Source organism: Ogataea philodendri (genome assembly GCF_020536065.1).
Source record: "Ogataea philodendri strain CBS6075 chromosome Unknown scaffold15, whole genome shotgun sequence".
Lineage (NCBI taxonomy): Eukaryota > Fungi > Ascomycota > Pichiomycetes > Pichiales > Pichiaceae > Ogataea > Ogataea philodendri.
The window spans coordinates 81386-99836 of NW_025764075.1; the positions used below are offsets into that span (position 1 = coordinate 81386).

The 18451-nt window shown below is 54.0% G+C and overlaps 15 protein-coding genes across 15 annotated transcripts; 7 read left to right on the forward strand and 8 right to left on the reverse strand.

The window, feature by feature from the left end:
• Positions 1 to 362: 362 nt before the first annotated feature.
• On the reverse strand, positions 363 to 1517 carry OGAPHI_004725 (uncharacterized protein; the record flags this gene model as incomplete). The annotated part of the gene is made up of 1 exon (XM_046205834.1): positions 363 to 1517. One exon carries the CDS (start codon positions 1515 to 1517, stop codon positions 363 to 365), a length of 1155 nt encoding a protein of 384 aa, XP_046060291.1.
• Positions 1518 to 1787: 270 nt separating this feature from the next.
• OGAPHI_004726 (uncharacterized protein) lies at positions 1788 to 5186 on the forward strand (the record flags this gene model as incomplete). Its single annotated transcript, XM_046205835.1, has 1 exon — positions 1788 to 5186. One exon carries the CDS (start codon positions 1788 to 1790, stop codon positions 5184 to 5186), a length of 3399 nt encoding a protein of 1132 aa, XP_046060292.1.
• OGAPHI_004727 (uncharacterized protein) lies at positions 3734 to 5086 on the reverse strand (the record flags this gene model as incomplete). Its single annotated transcript, XM_046205836.1, has 3 exons — positions 3734 to 4004; positions 4542 to 4739; positions 5073 to 5086. 3 exons carry the CDS (start codon positions 5084 to 5086, stop codon positions 3734 to 3736), a joined length of 483 nt encoding a protein of 160 aa, XP_046060293.1.
• Positions 5187 to 5220: 34 nt separating the features above from the next.
• OGAPHI_004728 (uncharacterized protein) lies at positions 5221 to 5853 on the forward strand (the record flags this gene model as incomplete). The annotated part of the gene is made up of 1 exon (XM_046205838.1): positions 5221 to 5853. One exon carries the CDS (start codon positions 5221 to 5223, stop codon positions 5851 to 5853), a length of 633 nt encoding a protein of 210 aa, XP_046060294.1.
• A 24-nt stretch (positions 5854 to 5877) lies between these two features.
• Positions 5878 to 6885, reverse strand: OGAPHI_004729 (uncharacterized protein; the record flags this gene model as incomplete). Its single annotated transcript, XM_046205839.1, has 1 exon — positions 5878 to 6885. One exon carries the CDS (start codon positions 6883 to 6885, stop codon positions 5878 to 5880), a length of 1008 nt encoding a protein of 335 aa, XP_046060295.1.
• Positions 6886 to 6999: 114 nt separating this feature from the next.
• OGAPHI_004730 (uncharacterized protein) lies at positions 7000 to 8409 on the forward strand (the record flags this gene model as incomplete). Its single annotated transcript, XM_046205840.1, has 1 exon — positions 7000 to 8409. The coding sequence occupies one exon, from the start codon at positions 7000 to 7002 to the stop codon at positions 8407 to 8409; it is 1410 nt and encodes a 469-aa protein (XP_046060296.1).
• A 623-nt stretch (positions 8410 to 9032) lies between these two features.
• On the forward strand, positions 9033 to 10886 carry OGAPHI_004731 (uncharacterized protein; the record flags this gene model as incomplete). Its single annotated transcript, XM_046205841.1, has 1 exon — positions 9033 to 10886. One exon carries the CDS (start codon positions 9033 to 9035, stop codon positions 10884 to 10886), a length of 1854 nt encoding a protein of 617 aa, XP_046060297.1.
• On the reverse strand, positions 9270 to 10651 carry OGAPHI_004732 (uncharacterized protein; the record flags this gene model as incomplete). The annotated part of the gene is made up of 2 exons (XM_046205842.1): positions 9270 to 10316; positions 10538 to 10651. 2 exons carry the CDS (start codon positions 10649 to 10651, stop codon positions 9270 to 9272), a joined length of 1161 nt encoding a protein of 386 aa, XP_046060298.1.
• A 361-nt stretch (positions 10887 to 11247) lies between the features above and the next one.
• Positions 11248 to 13062, forward strand: OGAPHI_004733 (uncharacterized protein; the record flags this gene model as incomplete). Its single annotated transcript, XM_046205843.1, has 1 exon — positions 11248 to 13062. The coding sequence occupies one exon, from the start codon at positions 11248 to 11250 to the stop codon at positions 13060 to 13062; it is 1815 nt and encodes a 604-aa protein (XP_046060299.1).
• OGAPHI_004734 (uncharacterized protein) lies at positions 12354 to 12584 on the reverse strand (the record flags this gene model as incomplete). Its single annotated transcript, XM_046205844.1, has 1 exon — positions 12354 to 12584. The coding sequence occupies one exon, from the start codon at positions 12582 to 12584 to the stop codon at positions 12354 to 12356; it is 231 nt and encodes a 76-aa protein (XP_046060300.1).
• Positions 12615 to 13497, reverse strand: OGAPHI_004735 (uncharacterized protein; the record flags this gene model as incomplete). Its single annotated transcript, XM_046205845.1, has 2 exons — positions 12615 to 12855; positions 13430 to 13497. The coding sequence occupies 2 exons, from the start codon at positions 13495 to 13497 to the stop codon at positions 12615 to 12617; spliced, it is 309 nt and encodes a 102-aa protein (XP_046060301.1).
• Positions 13229 to 15118, forward strand: OGAPHI_004736 (uncharacterized protein; the record flags this gene model as incomplete). The annotated part of the gene is made up of 1 exon (XM_046205846.1): positions 13229 to 15118. One exon carries the CDS (start codon positions 13229 to 13231, stop codon positions 15116 to 15118), a length of 1890 nt encoding a protein of 629 aa, XP_046060302.1.
• A 323-nt stretch (positions 15119 to 15441) lies between these two features.
• On the forward strand, positions 15442 to 16767 carry OGAPHI_004737 (uncharacterized protein; the record flags this gene model as incomplete). Its single annotated transcript, XM_046205847.1, has 2 exons — positions 15442 to 15749; positions 16266 to 16767. The coding sequence occupies 2 exons, from the start codon at positions 15442 to 15444 to the stop codon at positions 16765 to 16767; spliced, it is 810 nt and encodes a 269-aa protein (XP_046060303.1).
• Positions 16182 to 17615, reverse strand: OGAPHI_004738 (uncharacterized protein; the record flags this gene model as incomplete). The annotated part of the gene is made up of 1 exon (XM_046205849.1): positions 16182 to 17615. One exon carries the CDS (start codon positions 17613 to 17615, stop codon positions 16182 to 16184), a length of 1434 nt encoding a protein of 477 aa, XP_046060304.1.
• A 51-nt stretch (positions 17616 to 17666) lies between these two features.
• Positions 17667 to 18416, reverse strand: OGAPHI_004739 (uncharacterized protein; the record flags this gene model as incomplete). Its single annotated transcript, XM_046205850.1, has 1 exon — positions 17667 to 18416. One exon carries the CDS (start codon positions 18414 to 18416, stop codon positions 17667 to 17669), a length of 750 nt encoding a protein of 249 aa, XP_046060305.1.
• Positions 18417 to 18451: the final 35 nt, after the last annotated feature.

Here is an 18451-nt window from a genome sequence, read left to right on the forward strand (position 1 = left end):
GAGTGCGAAATGGCCTTTCTGTACACTCCGAGAGGAATCGCCGTTTTTTGATCCTTCTCCGCCGTTTGCTGCTCAGATTGAGCTTCCACGCACGGCTTCCGGCGCACGGGCGACCGCTCGCGGATCCTGTGCAGCTCTTTCTCGGCCAGCGAGGCCTGAGCGTCGTTTTCTCGCTGTCGCTCGCGCAGGCCCTTCAACACGCGCGCAGTGGCCGCGCGGTGGCCCGCACTCGCCTCGTGCGTCTTCTGCTGGTTCCCATCAACAAACTGGTTAGTCAAGCGTCCTCAAAACATACCTTGGAACACGTCTTGCACCAGACCCTGGGCATTAGTAAAAAATGTGCCGAAAATTATCTATCCACTCTATTTAGACCCGTGCGGCTTGTCCTCGTCGTCCAGACTCAGCTTGTCCTTGACAATGACCTTGTGGTCCTGCTCCTGGACATTCTCGCTCTTGATCAGATGCTCCTGCTCCTTGATGACGTTCATCCGTTGCTCGAAAGTGGCCCTGTCCTCGTCCACATGCAGCTCCTGCTCGTGGTAGAACTCCTCGGGCAGCGAGTTGAGCACGGACTTCAACGCATCGTACTGCGAGTACTCTGCCGGCGCGCCGTACGTATACGCGTTGGCCAGAATCAGCAGCGTGGACGGGATCTTCTCTCTTAGCCGCATGTTGAGCCAGAACTGTAGCAGCTCCCGTTGTCTGTCAAGCGAGATGTCGGCAATACGCAGCCCGCGCGAGGCACAGGCCACCTGCAGCTCGAGCGGCGACAACGACTTGACCCCCTCGTACTCGATCAGCTTGTCGTCCTGCTTGATTTTCAGCATCTTGTGCCGGATCCGGTACCGCAGGATCTGGTCTGTTCCAAACGGCCGCAGATTGATGTACTTGGCAATGGCTATCAGAATGCCCCGTGACACGTTATCCAGAATCAGGTCGTCTTTGAACAGCTTGGCCACACGCAGAAGCTGTTCCTTGGGGATCGAGTCGGACCCGGTGCTCCGCAGCTTGGAGTAAAAGTCCTTAAAGTCGGCCCGTTGCTCCTCGGTGATGGTGGACGGCAATTTGATGGGCTTGGCCTGTGTTCTGAGGATCTCGCTCACCTTGGTGCGCGTGTCTCTGAGCTTCAACAGGTTCTTCTCCTTGTCCTTCTTGGACTCGTACGTGGACGGCAGCAGGTTAGGGAACAGTTTCAGGGCCACCGGCAGTAAAAGCTCTGCAAACGGAACCAAAACAAACATCGCAAACGGAAACAGCCGCAACACGTCGGCGGTGGTCCGCTGCAGTTGTCTGTACTCTCTGCGCGTGAGCTCATACCCCGACGCCGACTTGAGCACCAGTTTGGACGAGATTTTGATCTCGAGGCCCAACAGCTTGGTGCCTGCCCAGTAGTGCTGGGCCTCGTGCTTGACCTTGTGCCACAGCGTGGGCTTCGGGGCGGTGGAGTTGAACCGCACGGCGGTTCTCGTCAGCACGTACCGTCTGGCCGCGAGTCGTGGTTCGTACATCCGGAGCATCGTTAGGCAAACTTATTTGGAGACACATTTTCCTCGCACACACCTAACACCGGTAACGGGGGCGGCAAGAACGGGTCCCGTGATTGGGGCCAGCTGGGGTCGGAACGGGTTTCATAAGCGACAGCTACTATGGTTTGGTCTTAACACCACCATTTCGATCTCGCTGGCCCACCTTGTGGCGTTCTCCGTGCCCCTCTCACAGACACCCCGTGACAGCTCCCGCCCATTATGTGCATTACACTACTCTAAAATTTTTAACAAATCTTGTATATGGTTAAAAGAGACAGAGAGTCGGAGTCGGACAGCGACGGCGTCGATGCGGCCGTCCAGAACGTCGAGGTGGTCAAGCGGCCCCAGAAACGGGTCCAGCTGCTTGCTCAGGACGTCCAGGCCGCCAGGGAGACTGCAGAGCTGTTCAAGTCCAACATCTTCAAACTCCAGATCGACGAGCTCGTGAAGGAACTGCGGCTCAAAGAGGCCCACTGCAAGCTGATCGAGCGTGTTCTCCACCGACTGTACGAGGTTGTGCAGCAGATTCCGCAATCGGAGGCGTTTTCGCTCGAACAGGCGGAAAAACACTTTGCAAAGTCCAAAAACAAGGTGGCTATCCCCTTCCCAGACCCCAAACCCACCGCTATTAATTACGCGCTGCAGTACCAAGCCCCATCGGATGTGTCGCTTGTGGGCTCGTTCGGCCTGAAAACAGGCATCCAGCAGCCAGACGGTATGGCTATCGACGTGGCCGTCACCATGCCAAAGTCCTTGTTCCAGCCAAAGGATTACCTTAATTATAAAGCCCTGTACAAAAGAGCATTTTACGTGGCGTACTTGGCTGACCAATTGATCACATTGACCGCAAAACACCATCTCCCGGTGCGAATCTCGTACGAGTACGTCAACGGCGATAGATTGTGTCCAAGCATTAGAATAGACAGCATCTCTCCAGACAAAAAGCATCCAGACGATCTGGTGTTTCAAGACACAAAGTTTAAGATCCGGCTTTTGGTTGGGCTCGAGTACGGCTTGTTTGAGAGCAAGAAACTGCTTCCAGACAGAAACTGCATTCGTATCCAGACAGAAGACGAACTGCCGCCAACTCCGTTATACAACGCTTCCATCTTGTCTTCCACCACGTACAAGTACTACTTGAAGTACCTGTATGCTACTAAAAAGTCGACAGAGGCATTTAGAGATGCTACTGCTCTGGGAAAGCTCTGGCTCAAACAGCACGGATTGGGCTCGCATTTCAATAAGGGCGGATTTGGTCATTTTGAGCTCGCCATGCTCATGTCTGCGCTCCTTAATGGCGGAGGAGAATCTGGGAACAAGATCCTGCTCCATGGTTACTCCAGCTACCAGCTTTTCAAAGGAACAATCAAGTACCTGGCTACCCAGGACCTGCTAAAAGACGGCTATCTATCGTTCACATCCACCATTGGCGACGGAAGCTCTGTTTACAAGAAAGGCGGCTTCAATGTGCCAACGTTGTTCGACAAGACCACGAAAATTAATATCTTTTGGAAAATGACACCTTCGTCGTACCTGCTGCTCAAGAAACAGGCAGCAGAGACTTTGGACCTGCTCAACGATGTGGTCCAGGATCGGTTCCGCCAGATCTTCATTCTCAAAAACACTCAGAAATACCTGCATTACGATACGCTCGTTTCCGTGCCGCTCAAGACTCTGGACCAGCACGACAAGTTCGGCTCGATCGAGCGTATCATGTTCCTAACCTACGAAAACTTCGTCACCAGCAAGATTTACCGACTGGTCACTCGGGCGCTGGGCGAGCGTGCTAATCAGGTGGCTGTTAGCGTGTCTGCCACAGAGGATAGATGGAGTGTTCAGAAGAGACACCCCGAGCCCGAGGACAAGTCGGTGGAGATTGGGCTGTTTTTGAACGCCTCGGAGAGCGAAAACAAGGTCACCAAGGGTCCGTTGCACGAGGATGAGGAGAACGCGGTCAAGTTCCGCTCGTTCTGGGGGTCCAAGGCCCAGGTCAGACGGTACAAGGACGGTAACATCCAGTACAGTTGTTTGTGGCCAGCCAACGAGCTGGCGGTGGTTTCCATCTTGAACTACGTGTTTGAGCTCCACATCGGCCCAAACGTTCGGTTAGAGTACAGCTCCAGCAAGTTTTGGAAGATGCTTCCTGTTCCGCTAACGTCGAACGCGGTGCAACTGATTCCACCCAACTTCCAGTCGTTGAAAACCTCCTATAACGAGCTATGCAAGGTTCTGAACGACATTGAGCTACCACTGGCTATCAAGTCTATTCTGCCTGCGTCGCCAGCCTTGCGCAACACGTCCACGATCCTGCCTGTTCCGTTGGCCGTTGGAAATCCAGATTTTTTCAACGAATCCATTATCCAGTTTGAGACGTCCACGAAATGGCCGGACGAGCTGCTAGCCTTGGAGCAGACCAAGACCGCGTTCCTGCTCAAGATCAACCAGCATCTGGCAGAAAACACAGAGTACAAGTCGTACCTTGAGAAAGACGAGACCTCGGTGCCGTACAACTCTCAGATCAAGACGCTCAACATCATCAGTCCAGATGGCTATGGATTCCGGTTCTACGTGCTGACCGAAAGAGACGAGGTGTTGTATTTGCGTGCAATTGAAAACAGCTCCGAAAAGCAAAAGAAAACAGTCAGCGACATTTATTTGGCATTCAACCAGAAATACATGGGTTCTGTGAAACACCACCGCGCGATCGCGTCGCTCAGCACGCACTTCCCGCTGTACTCAGCGACGGTGAGGTTGTTCAAGCGGTGGCTCGACGCACAGCTACTGCTTTCGCACTTCTCCGACGAGCTCGTGGAGCTGCTGGTGATGAAGGTTTTTGTGGACCCTGCTCCGTACTCTGTGCCGTCGAGCATCGAGTCTGGCTTTTTGCGGACGCTGCAGTTCCTAAGCCAATGGAACTGGAAAGAGGACCCGTTGGTGCTGGACCTGGCCAAAGATCTGGAAAAGTCCGGTAACTACATCGACCTGATTTCCGACAAACTGACCGTGCAGAGCTACCAGGCCATGTTGGGCAATTTCGCCAAGGTGCGCAAGGAGGACCCGCAGGCTCTCAAGACGCAGTTCTTCGTGGCGTCGAAGGAAGATCTGTCTGGTAGACTGTGGTCTTTGGGTCTGAGTCTGCCAATAGCAACCAGACTTACTGCTCTCAGTAAAGCTGCGGTGAATGCCGTGAGCAAGTCGCTGGACTCGCGCACGCTGAAACTGGTGTTCACGCCGGCACTCAAGGACTACGATTTTGTGCTGCGGATCAAGACGCCGACCGAGTACGCGTCCAAGACGGGGCTGTTGCTGGAGAACAAGTTCAAGAACCTGGTGAGCGCGCTTCCTGCTGTGGACGATGCGAGCGGCGAGCAGGACCCTGTGGGCGCGTACTGTCGCGAGCTTCGTGCGCGGTTCGGCAACGTGCTGGTCGTCTCGTGCGGCAAGTACACCGGTTTGAGCCAGAATGGCCAGACCAACGTGGTAGCCGGCTTACTCAACCCAGTGGTGGCCGGCTCCAAGAAGAAGTTCCGCGTGAACCTGGGCTACGACGTCGAGCCCATCGACGACGACCAGCTGCAGCTGAACCGGGCCGCTCTCCTGGCGCAAATCGTCCACCTGGGTTCCGACCTTGTCGAGTCGGTCGACCTTAATAGAGTGTAGAAAAAATATATTTAATTAAAACCCCCATAGTTCTATGAAAATCCGCTCGGAGCTGGAACGGCAACTTTCAATGGGCAACGAACATACCAACAAGGCACAGCGGCTTGAGTACAAGAAGAGCCTGGCCGCGCGGCTGGACGTCGGATGCTACTTGGTGCTGATCTTGCTGTACCTTGCGGACGAGAACATCCTTGTTCTCCTTTTTCGAGGGTTCCAGCAGTTCATGCTGGGCCACCCGCCAAGCAGCATGGAGGTCGGCGGCATGCTGACGCTGTCGATCCAGCGCGTGCTAGCGCAGAAGGTACTTTTGCTGGGCATCGGGTTCAATATGGTGGCGATTGCAGTGCACGTTGTGTTCTCTGCAAGAGACGGGCTCGGCGACAGTGTCTCTTACGGGGCGTACATTTTGAACATCATTGGCGAGCTGCAGTTCCGCTCGTGGCCGCGCAAACTCGCGTACCTGCTCATGTGGGACGCCGTGTTGTGCCTGATGCAGTTCGCCCTGTACAGTCTCAACTTTGTCAAGGAGGGCCAGTGCGACGCGGACGACGACGAGACGGTGGCGTCGATCGACGTGGTCAAGATCGTGAAGCACGTGAAGCTGTTTGAGCGCACAGAAACACCAGCACCGTCGCTGTCGGAGATGATGCCCGGAATAGGAGTCTAGTCGTGGATTGGGTTCTATTAACGTCTACAGATTGCCGATAGGACAGCTGCGCAGGTACTCGGCCTTGGTCTTGAGCACGCGGATCGACTTGTAAAAAATCTCTTCTGGGGGCATGGCGCCCGTGGACTCCACGTTGAAGATGAAATGGTCTCTCTTGCGGCCCAGCTTGACCTTTCCGTCGAACTCCTTGTGTCTGAGCACCTCTCTGGAAACAGTGTCCTTTCTGGCGTCCGCAACGTACGCGGAGCCGTTCGAGTCGATGCCTATCACGCCGGACGGGAAGCATTTCTGGAACTTGACCGCGTCCGCGCCCGTGATGGGCTGCTTGATGTCGATCGTGGGCAGCAGTCTGTATGAGGCCGTGCTCACTGGCGAGAACTTGGCGTGGTCGGCCCCAATGCCCAGAACACAGTGCACACGCAGCGAGATCTCCTGGTTTGGCCGCAGCTTGGCGATCAGAATGTCCGGGTCGCACGGCACAACAGGCGTGCTGGCAAACTGCGTCACCTGGCGGCCGTTTGGCTCGAACTTGAGGTCTCTGGCGTAGACGTTGGAGTTCCGGTACAGGTTCTCAGGGTCGTTGTTTCCCGGCACCGCGTCTGGGTTTCTGGTGCATGCGACGTCCAGCGACAACACCACGGTGTTCTCGTCGGTGAACTTGTCCTCTTCCTCTGCGTTCGGGTCGATCCACGTCAACATGTCCGGGTCCACCTTTAAAGGCACAAGCCCGATTCTGTGCGCCAACACCTCGTCCTGGATCACAGACGTGTTGTTGAAGATGTACACGTACTCGGCCGCCACCGAGGGCACCTCTGCGATCATGATCCGCCGGAAAGCGTTGGCCACCGACGAATCCACACCCACAAGGTCGAAATTCGCAGTTCTGGACGTGATGTACGAGATGTCCAGCTTGAACTGCCGTTTGAACTCGGCCAGGTCCCACGCATGCTCGCCGTTTGCAGAGTACCCGGGGAAGTCCGTGGCCGTTGTGTTCGAGACGCGGTCGTGCTCGATGTTGATGATGTTAGACATGGTGGAAAAGTGTCTAAAAAATTTATATATCAATTTTTTTTTTTTTTCACCTAAAAAGAAAACCATCTTTGCACCACCTGGTATTTTACAGATATTAAACTTATCGGAAACGTCATGTCTACAACAGACAACCAGCCAGCCGACCTGAGCCGGCAAAACACCTCCGACCAGCTAGCTCTGCTGGACCCGTACACCCCGGTGTCGCCGCCATTGCCGCCGCGCCACCGGGCACAATCCACAGAGCCCCAAAAACCCACTCCGGAAGATCGTCCCGCTTTGCCCCAGCGTCCCCGGCCAGCGAAAAAGTACGGCATGAAGCGCGCCTCCGTGGAGGACTTCGAGGTGCACACGCCGCTCGGCTCGCCAATTGCCCAGCGCACCTCGTCCCACGTTTCCCGGTCCACCTCGTTGTCCGTGTCCAAAGAGGCCAGTCTCCAGGAAATCAACCTCGAGTTCCTGCTCGATAGCCAAACAGTGCGCATCAAACGCACACTCGACTCCCTGCCCGACGAATTGAAGCTGTCCCAGGACGAGTATCTCACCAGCATCAACTCCAAAGACCACTGGATCGAGTTGCGCAGCGAGATCGAAGCGGGCAACTACAGTAACCCAGACAAGGTGGCGGTGTACGAGCTCGTGCTCAAGAGCCCGATGGTGCGGAAATTTGCGCCCGTGTCTGCTCCGAACCCGGAACTGTCCAAACAACTGGAATCGTTGAACGTCCAGCAGGAAACAGCATACTCCGAGCTGGCGCCCGTGTGCGGCAAACTCGCCGTGCAAACTCTGCCGCCGCTGCTCGTGAGACTGTACACGGTGCACAGGTCGCCGCAGATCACGTTTCTGCTCGCTAAACTGTACGAACAGACCAACCTCCGCCAGCTCGTGTTCCTGGTGCTGCGCATCGTCGAGACGATCGACGCGTCGGTGCTGGTGAGGTGGTGGCGCGAGCACGAGAGCGTGTACGAGTACGTTGCGCGCGAGGTTGGCAGCGAGCAGTTCTGGCTGCGGGTCACTGCTGCCGAGCTGGACGTGCTGCTGCACCGCGTTGTGCTGTACGGCTTCGACTCGCTGGCCGGCGACGTTGCGAATCTGCTTTGCGGTGCACGGGTGTCTGCGGAGGTGTCCAGCCGCGTGGTGCTCTTCTCGCACGAGTTCCAGCTGCTGGGAGAAACGGTGCGTGAGCCGGAGGAGCTGCGCCGGCAGAAGAACAAGCTGCACCGGCTGCAGGAGGAGCTGGAGGAGAAGCATGCAAAGTACAATGAGCTGCTGAACAATTACAAGCAGCTGAATGAGGAAAAGTTCAGCAACCAAACGGCCATCAAGAAGCTGGAGGCGAACAACGGGCAGTTGCGGCTGAAGCGCAACGAGAGCGAGCGGAAACTGAACGCGCTGTTGTCGAACTACGAGGTGATCAGGGTAAACAACGAGAAGAACACGGAGATCCACCACGTGAATGAGAAGCTCCGAGCCGAGATTAGCCGCATGGAAAAGGAGCTGGGGGACCTGAATGGGAAAAAGCGGTGAATTTACGCGGGGGTGTGGGGGTTTGAGGAGAGTACGCGCTAGTTTGACGATTTAGTTATGCGGAATTCCTTATTGACGTCATGGGGGGCCATATGGAGGTCCGATTTCTACGGAGTTCCATAAATACCAGGGTTATTTCACCATGCGGGACAATAATTTTTTTCTAGATACCTGTGATGCTATTGTTTATGGAATTCCGTAGAACAAGAAGGCTGGCATTTTCCCCCCAAATTTGAGGTAGGCTGATCCGGATTGCAGAGGTGTCACGGCAGCACTGAGGAACTTAAGCCACGGTGCCGAGATGTCGGGGAGCGGGCAAAGAGGAGCGCCAAGCTACAGCCGAGATCTTGGTTTGCCCCAAGTTGCAGAAGCGGGCCATTCAGGGATCTAACGGTGTGTCTTGATGGTGTTCCTTGAGCTACCAAGGACTACTGGTGCTCGCCAACTACGCCAAACAATGCGGAGCTCGACTTTATGACGTTGTGGGGGCCCGGATCCTTTTTAACAATGGTTCTCCATAAAAGGTCTCCGTTTTTCAAGGGTGAGATCTGCAAAGTTCCAGTCAAACCACCATATATAAAGACAAGTGCCTGGCAAATTCACTTATTATTTGTTATCGTATCATGTCTTCCGACAAAATCGACGACTTGCCCAACGAAAAGGCGCTGCTTGGGTCCGGTAGCGAGGAATTCGAAGCCAACCATGGTCCCGCTGACGAAAATGTTCTTAGTCAGTACACCGAAGAGGAAGTTCAGCAATTGGGTCGCGCTTACGCCAGACAGCACGAACTCGATGAGGACTTGTTTGCCAAGGCTGCCCTTGTGGCAAGAAGCCCCTCCGAATTCAACTCAATGGAGACTCTAACCGAAACGGAGAAGAACGCCTTGTACGACGAGATCCACAACCCATGGAAACTGCCAAAGACTTTGTACTGGCTGGTGGGAACAGCGTCCATGGCCGCTTGTGTGCAGGGTATGGATGAGACCGTGATCAACGGTGCAAACATATACTACCCTGCCCGTCTGGGAATCGGCTCCAAGTCCGACCACGACACCTGGCTGAACGGACTGGTCAACTGTGCTCCGTACCTGTGTTGTTCGTGTGTTTCTGTGTGGTGCACGGATTGGCTGAACGACAAGCTGTCGAGAAGAGGAGTGATCTTCCTGTGCTGTATCATCGGAGCCTTGTGCTGTATCTGGTCTGCTCTGGTGAATAACTGGTGGCATTTGTTTATCGCCAGATTCTTCCTTGGTTTCGCCGTGGGACCAAACTCCACCACTGTGCCTGTGTACTCTTCCGAGTGTGCTCCGGCCAGAATCAGAGGTTCGCTTGTGATGAACTGGCAGATCTGGACCGCTTTTGGTATCATGCTGGGAGACGTGTTCGGTATTGCGTTCTACTCTGTTCCTGACCATGGGATCCACAAGGGTCTGAACTGGCGTCTGATGCTGGGATCTGCGTGCCTGCCTTCGTTTGTGATTCTCGCCCAGATTCCGTTCTGTCCAGAGTCCCCAAGATGGCTCATGGGTAAAGGCAGACACAGGGATGCGTTTGACTCGCTGGTCAAGATGAGAAACACCCCGTTGCAGGCCGCCAGAGACGCATTCTACTCGCACGTTTTGCTGCTCGAGGAGGGAGAAATGAGCGGCTCGTTCTTCACCAAGCTCAAGGAGATGGTCACCGTGAGAAGAAACAGAAACGGTGCCATTGGCGCGTGGGTCTGCATGTTCATGCAGCAGTTCTGCGGAATCAACGTCATCGCGTACTATTCGTCCTCCATCTTCCTGGACTCGGGTTTCACCATCAAGGACTCCCTTATTGCATCGTGGGGTTTCGGTATGCTCAACTGGGTGTTTGCCTTGCCGGCCTTTTTCTCGATTGACAAATTTGGCCGCAGAACCTTGTTGCTATTTGCTTTCCCATTGATGTGTGCATTTTTACTGCTGACCGGTTTTGCGTTCTGGATTCCAAAGACCAACGAACACGCCAGAATCGGTGTTATTGCATTGGGTATCTACCTCTTTACGATTGTCTACTCCTCGTCCGAAGGTCCGGTTCCCTTCACGTACTCTGCGGAATGTGCCTCTTTGAGAGTGAGAGACGTTACGATGTCGTTTGCTACTGCTACTTGCTGGTTCTTCAACTTTATTCTTTCGCTCACCTGGCCAGCCATGCTCAAGGCGTTCAAGCCACAGGGAGCCTTTGGCTGGTACGCGGCCTGGAACATGATGGGATTCTTCATGGTTCTGTGGCTGCTTCCAGAAACCAAGGGGCTTACTCTGGAGGAGCTGGACGATGTTTTCGACGTCCCGCTTTTGGAGCACGCTGCCTACCAAACCAAGGCGCTGGTCACCAACTTGCAAAGGGGACTGTTGCGCAGAGACATCCCTCCACCTGCACCACTGTACAAGAAGCACCGCATGGCTCTCCACACCAGCTGGGAGGCCCAGAAGGAGGAGGTCAAACACATCGAATAATGATAAGTAGGGCGACTTTAAACGATTATCTACGGAACCCCATACCTGTAAGTTGCATCTTGTGCAATCTGTGGGCTGCCGCGTGCATGCAGCGAGGGCTATTTGTTTTTGTGCGAATTATTATATTGTTTTTTGCCGTGGGAGGGTCCTGCGCGAATTTTGGGCGGCGTGCGGCTCAGCGGTGGGGCCCCACCTTGTATGGGGATAACAAAACATTGCTCAGTTTATTTCGATTCGCATACGAAAGGTTTTGTGACGTAACTGACAGCTCCAAGTCATAGATTCTCCCCATGGAGGGGAGTGTCTTGGCATGACTATAAAAGCGGGCTGAATTCCCCCTTTTGCAGTAGTAATATTCGCAATGTCCTCCGAAAAGATCCTTGACTCTCCAGCGGACACTGAGGCCGCTCCTCAGGATTACAATATCCTTAGTAATTACTCAGAGGAACAGGTCATGTCAATGGCCAGAAACTATGCAAACAAATACGATCTAGACCCCGAGCTGTTTGCAAAAGCCGGAGCAGTGGCTAGGGCTCCCTCCATGTTCAACTCGATGCCTTTTTTGAGCGAAGACGAGAAATCGTCCCTTCATGAGGAGATTCACCACCCTTGGAAACTGCCTAAACAATTGTACTGGCTGATTTTCATGGCCTCTATGGGTGCTGCCGTGCAAGGTATGGACGAGACCGTCATCAACGGTGCACAATTGTTCTATCCCGACTACTTTGGTTTGGGAGCAGATACAGACAGAAACAGTTGGCTGGTGGGATTGATCAATTCGGCTCCTTATCTGTGCTGTTCGTGTCTTGCATGCTGGACCACTGACTGGCTCAACGAAAAGTTCTCCAGAAGGGGAACCATCTTCATCACCTGTACAATTTCCGCCGTGACATGTATCTGGTCTGCATTGACTAACAACTGGTACCATCTATTTATTTCCCGTTTCTTCCTGGGTTTCGGTATTGGTCCAAAGAGTACCACTGTGCCAGTGTATTCTTCCGAATGTGCGCCGGCTAAAATCAGAGGATCTCTGGTGATGATGTGGCAGATGTGGACGGCTTTTGGTATCATGTTAGGAGATGTGATGTCGCTGGCGTTCTACAAGGTGCCTTCGCATTCGATCCACAAGGGTCTCGAGTGGAGACTCATGCTTGGTTCGGCTTCGCTGCCAGCTTTCTTGGTGATGATGCAAGTGTGGTTCTGTCCAGAGTCCCCAAGATGGTTGATGGGTAAGGAGAGACACAAGGACGCGTTCCTGGCCTACAACCGGATCAGAAACCATCCTATTCTTGCAGCAAGAGACACATTCTATACGCATGTTCTGCTGCTTGAAGAGAGCTCGTACGAGATGCCATTCTTCACCAAGGTGAAGGAGATGATCACAGTGAGAAGAAACAGAAACGGAGCTGTTGGTGCGTGGGTGGTGATGTTCATGCAGCAGTTCTGTGGTGTGAATGTGATTGCGTACTACTCGTCGTCGATCTTCAGGGATTCCGGATTCTCGCTGCGGGATTCCTTGGTTGCATCGTGGGGTTTCGGTATGCTCAACTGGGTGTTTGCCATTCCGGCCTTCAGAAACATCGACAAGTACGGTCGGAGAACTCTGCTGCTGTTTGCATTCCCTATGATGTCCATTTTCCTGCTGCTTGCCGGTTTTGCGTTCTGGATCCACGACAGAGACGCCAAGGTTGGAGTCATTGCATTGGGTATTTACCTGTTCACGATCGTTTACTCTGCGTCGGAGGGACCAGTTCCGTTCACGTACTCGGCTGAGTGTGCTGCGTTGTACGTTCGTGATGTCACGATGTCGTTCGCTACTGCTACATGCTGGTTCTTCAACTTCATTCTGTCCTTGACCTGGCCATCCTTGGTGCGGGCTTTCAAGCCACAGGGAGCGTTTGGCTGGTACGCGGCCTGGAACATGGTTGGATTCTTCCTTGTGTTGTGGCTGCTTCCGGAGACCAAGAACCTGACGTTGGAGGAGCTGGACGAGGTGTTTGACGTTCCGGCACTTGAGCATGCACGCTACCAGACCAACTACCTGTGGAACTCGATCCAAAGACACGTGTTCCGCAAAGATGTTCCGCAGATGGAGCCATTGTACAAGACCCACCGCGTTGCCATCCACAACAAGGAGTGGGAGGAAATTAAACAGGGCGTGGAGCACGTCGATTAGTAAGTTCGGGGTTGAGTTTCGGTTAATTTTATTTTTTTTAGCCCCTCTGACGTCACATGCGTATGCAGTTTTTTTACTATACCTTCAAGCCTGGTAGCAAACTTATGATTTAGTATTGCTGTTTAGGAGTATAAAGGGGCAAAGAGAAGATTTTCAATAATACAAGATGCAGTCAGACGAACAAATATCCAACATTGACCAACACGAGAGCCATCCGGCGTTTCTCGCAGACCGGACGTCCGAGTCTTCTTCAGGGGACGCTGAGAAATCCGTGGCCACCAACGGCCTGGAGCTCGAAAACAACGTTCTGGGCAACTATTCGGAAGACCAGGTCCAGAGCATGGGGAGGAACTATGCTCTGAGGTACGGCATGGACCCGGACCTGTTTTCCAGGGCGGCAGCCGTGGCCAGACGTCCTACCGGGTTCAACTCCATGGGGTTTCTTTCCGACCACGAAAAAGAGGCCCTATTCTTGGAGATCGAGCATCCTTGGCGCATTCCTTGGCAACTTTACTGGCTCATCATCATGGCTTCCATGGGAGCCGCTGTTCAGGGCATGGACGAGACGGTTATCAACGGAGCACAGCTATACTATCCGAAGTACTTTGGACTTGACGCAGACACCGAGCGGAACACTTGGCTGGTCGGGCTGATCAATTCTGCTCCGTATCTGTGCTGTTCGTGTATTTCCTGCTGGACGACCGACTGGCTGAACGAGCGGCTGGCCAGAAGAGGAACCATCTTCCTTACTTGCACCATTTCTGCAGTGACGTGTATCTGGTCTGCGTTGACTAACAACTGGTACCATCTATTTATCTCGCGGTTCTTCCTGGGGTTCGGCATTGGCCCCAAGTCGTCCACGATCCCGGTCTACTCGTCGGAATGTGCTCCGGCGCGGATTAGAGGCTCGCTCGTGATGATGTGGCAGGTGTGGACTGCCTTCGGTATCATGTTTGGCTACGTGATGTCGCTGGCGTTCTACACGGTGCCATCGCACTCGATCCACAAAGGGCTGCAATGGCGGCTGATGCTGGGGTCGGCCTCGTTGCCCGCTTTCTTGGTGATGCTGCAGGTGTGGTTCTGCCCAGAGTCGCCAAGATGGCTCATGGGCAAAGGCCGCCACGTTGAAGCGTTTGAAGCTTACAGCCGGATCCGGGGCACGCCGATCCAGGCCGCCAGAGACACGTTCTACACGCACGTGCTGCTGCTGGAAGAGAGCTCGTACGAGATGCCGTTCTTCAGAAAGGTGAAGGAGATGTTCACAGTGAGAAGAAACAGAAACGGAGCTGTTGGAGCGTGGGTGGTGATGTTCATGCAACAGTTCTGCGGAATCAACGTTATTGCATACTACTCGTCGTCGATTTTCCTGGACTCGGGCTTCATCGAAAGAGATGCGCTGCTTGCTTCGTGGGGCTACGGCATGGTGAACTGGATCTTTGCGTTGCCTGCGTTTTTAACAATCGACAAATTCGGCCGCAGGTCGTTGCTGCTGTTTGCTTTCCCGCTAATGGCGGGCTTTTTGCTTCTCACCGGGTTTGCTTTCTGGATTAAGCATGAAAAGGCCAGGGTGGGCGTCATTGCTCTGGGCATTTATCTGTTTAGTGCTGTTTACTCCTCATCGGAGGGTCCTGTGCCTTTCACGTATTCTGCCGAGTGTGCAGCATTGTATGTGCGTGACGTGACGATGTCGTTTGCTACTGCTACTTGCTGGTTCTTCAACTTTATTCTTTCGCTCACCTGGCCGTCCATGCTTAAGAAGTTCAAGCCGCAAGGAGCGTTCGGCTGGTATGCGGCGTGGAACATGATTGGATTTTTCATGGCACTGTGGCTGCTTCCAGAAACAAAGGGACTCGCGTTGGAGGAGCTAGACGAGGTGTTTGACGTTCCTGCGCCAAAACACGCAGCTTATCAAACTAGACACCTGGTCAACTGGATCCAGCGCGCCGTTTTCCGCCAAAACATTCCGAAAATTGAGCCGCTTTACCACCAGCAGCGCGTCGCTGTGCACAACCAAGAATGGGTGGAGATGAAGCATGATGTCCAACATGTAGAGTAGATTACCTAACCATAGCAACATTTTGCAGTGTTTCAGCTTAAAATAGAAAAGAGCAATCGTTAAAACGACCGCAGATCAGATCCCCTTGCTTTTATTACGCGGCGGACAATAGTCGCATCTGCAGCCATATGCGGGTCATTCCCCTTTTAGTAGCACCTTCTTGTTTCGGCAGTCTGGCGGTGGCAGCCGGCCGGTGCCAAGTAATACACCATTGCAGATCGATTTTAAGGAACACTTGTGCGGAAAAAAGCAAAAATGGCGAAAAAGCAGATCCCCCAGCATTTATACAAGCCTATTTCGCAATTTTAACTTCATATCCAGCCATGGAATCGCTCAACATCCTATCTCAAAGCCTTATGTCGCCGGAATCTCCCAAGCCAGCCGTTTTCGCGGAAGATACCCCACGTTTTGGCTTCGAGATGGCCCCCGCGCAGGCATGCCAACCCCCTGACGTGTTTGGCTGGGACTCGTTCGACACCAGCATCGAAGACAGCCTGGAACATAACCTGAATAACTTGCCGCACCAACATAACTTTGACACAGAGCATAACTACGAGCTTGCAATCGACAATACCCCTTACCAATTACCCACACAGTCCCCGTCAGACACCCAGGACAGCAGCCCAGTCTCGTACTCCCGCTCGTCCAAATGCCCCGTCTGCCACAAACGCATAACCAGAGACATGTCCCGCCACCTGCGCACGCATGAGCCCGTGTCACGGTTCAAGTGCGTGTACCCGCGCGACATGTGTGTGCACAAGACGGGCCAGTTCAACAGACCTTACGATTTCAAGAAACACCTACTCAACTGTCATTTCCGGTTCGATAACCAAAACGTACGGAAACTGCATAACCTCAACGACAAGCTGCCGCACGCGGGCAAGTGTCACTGTGGCCTCCACTGCTCAGCACAGACATGGCTCGACAACCACATCCTCCCGGACGGGGGTAACCATTTCCGGTGCAAGTACCTCAACAATGTGTACGACAAGGCCGGGCTCACACCGCCTTCGCAGCAGTTTAGCACGAGATCGTCCTAAATAGTGCCGGGCAATTCTATCGACTACCTCATCAGCGCCGCAGCCAGCGACGATTGTGCACCAACAAGCTCCCGTAGCGGGTTCTCGAGCGCGTCGGGCGACGAGAGCCGCGTCACCGGCGCCACCTCGAGCGCAGGCTTCGTGATGGCGTCGCGCACCCGCGTCTTCATGGCCTCCACAGAAACAGCCAGGTACCGCGCGGTTTCTGTTGTCTGGTCGACCGTGGGCGACGTGAGCGCCGTGCTGGGCGTTCTTGGCGTCACGGGCACGCTTTCTGGGGTCGTGCTGCCCTCGTGTCGCTTCTCCAGCGACAACGGCTTAAGCCAGCTGTGCGAGTCCTCGTCGTCCGTTTCCTCCTCCATCGCCGCGGTCTCGTCCATCACGTACAACAGCGGGTCGGCAGCCGTCGCAAAGATCCCGTCCCGCGTCGCAGGACGCACCGGGTTGTCGATGCTGAACGTGCGCAAGTTCAGCCGCTGGTGCGGATTCACCGTCTTGGTGTACAACGAGCTCGTGAAGTCGATCGCAGACCCAACAACCTGGCCCGTGAAGTGGTTCACCTGCTGCCCGGTCTTGTCGATGAAGTTCTTCTCCTGGAACTTTTTATAGTCGTTAAGTAAGTCCAACGACTCCAGCTTATGTTTGGCCTGCTGGATCTTTTCGTGCCAGCTATTTTCGATGTTCCCGTACTCTGTCTCCTGTTTGTGCACAATCACGCCTTGCAACTCGGCGTATTTGCTCAGGTTATGCGTCAGAAACTTGAATATGTCTCTATTTTGGTAGTAAAACTTCAACGTGAGCTTGTGGATAAACTCCGACAACGTCTCCAGCACCTGCGGAACAATCAGCTTCACCTTGGCGTCCAGATCGTACATGATTGTGCGACTGTCGTCCAATTGACCCTTCGACGTCTCCAGCTTGGTCTTGTCCTTTTCGTTGAAGCTGTTGGCCTTGAGCAGCTTGTCCACGGAGTTGTGGTACATGTCGTAGTCGATCTTCTTGTGGTTGCGCTTCGTGATCAGTTTCAACGACAACCGGATATGGTCCTTCATCTCCTCGCACTGCTCCACAAACGTGTCCTTGCTGGTCTCAATCCGCTGCGTGACCTGGTCGTAGATGATCCGGAACAGCCGTCTGGCCTGGCGGATCTCGTTCACCGTCACGTTCGAGAAATCCTCGTTCTCGTCGTAAACAAGGTCCTCCTCGTTGTCCTTGGCCTTCATCGTCACCGGCGCATGAATATCTTCGAACGTGTTCATGCTCCCCAGCAGATTATCAAGGATGCTGGCAAAACACCTGCTCCACTTGCGCTCCTGCACAATTAGGAACTCCAGTCCAGCAACGGCCGACTGCAGGTCGTGCTCCCAGTTCTTGATCAGCTGGTCATCGCCGCTCTTGCGCCCAATGATCTGGTGCGGCGTGCGGTATATCGCCTTGCGGGCTCCTCGTAACGACATGCTAAAGGAAAACGCACTAATTATTTTCTGGGCGGAGCACATCCTTGCACTTCACTCGTCCTCCAAAACGCTCTCGTCAAACCGGTGGTACAACGCCTCCACCTCGTCTTGCGTGAGCCCCTCTGTTTCGCGAACGTCCTGCGTACTGAACCGGCGCCGGTCATGCAGAATCACAAACTCGTCGTCCTGGTCGTCGCTCGGCTCCTCACTGTCAGTGTCCTCGTACCCTCCGTCTTCGTCCTCTGGATAATCGTTTCTGTAGAAATTCTCGTCGTTCGAGTCCTCGTCGTCCGTTTGTTCCGCCGGCTCGTCCTGCTCGTCAATTGTGGCCATATCGTCCTCGTTGAACTGGATGTATCCAATCTTGTCCTTTTCCCATTGCTCCGTCACCGCCTTGTCGCGGTAGTAAACGTCGTAGACGTAGTCGCCGTCGTCCTTGTTCTGCGCTTTGGGCATCTCCTGGTCCGCGTTGGCGTTCGAAAGACGCCGTTTCGGAGGCTTGTGGTGCTCTTCCTTGATATCGCTAGTTCGCAGATATTCCGACAACATCTCCATCAAATTCGGGTCCAACTCGTCGTCCTTCTTGGGCAGGTTGAACACCATCCGTCCGTCGGTGGTGGAGTCGCGCTCCAGCACTTTGGACCCGTCCACCTCGTTGTTTGTCTCGTCTGTCCGGGCTAATTTGAACATGAAATCGGCCTTCTTGCTCCGCTTGGAGCCCTGGCTCTCCACCAGTAGCGCCTGTAACGGGTCGTCGGTCCGTTTCCGCTTGATTCGCAATATTTGGGGTCCTGAAGTCATCAGATCACTTGTTTTGTTTATTTCCTGCGATAATT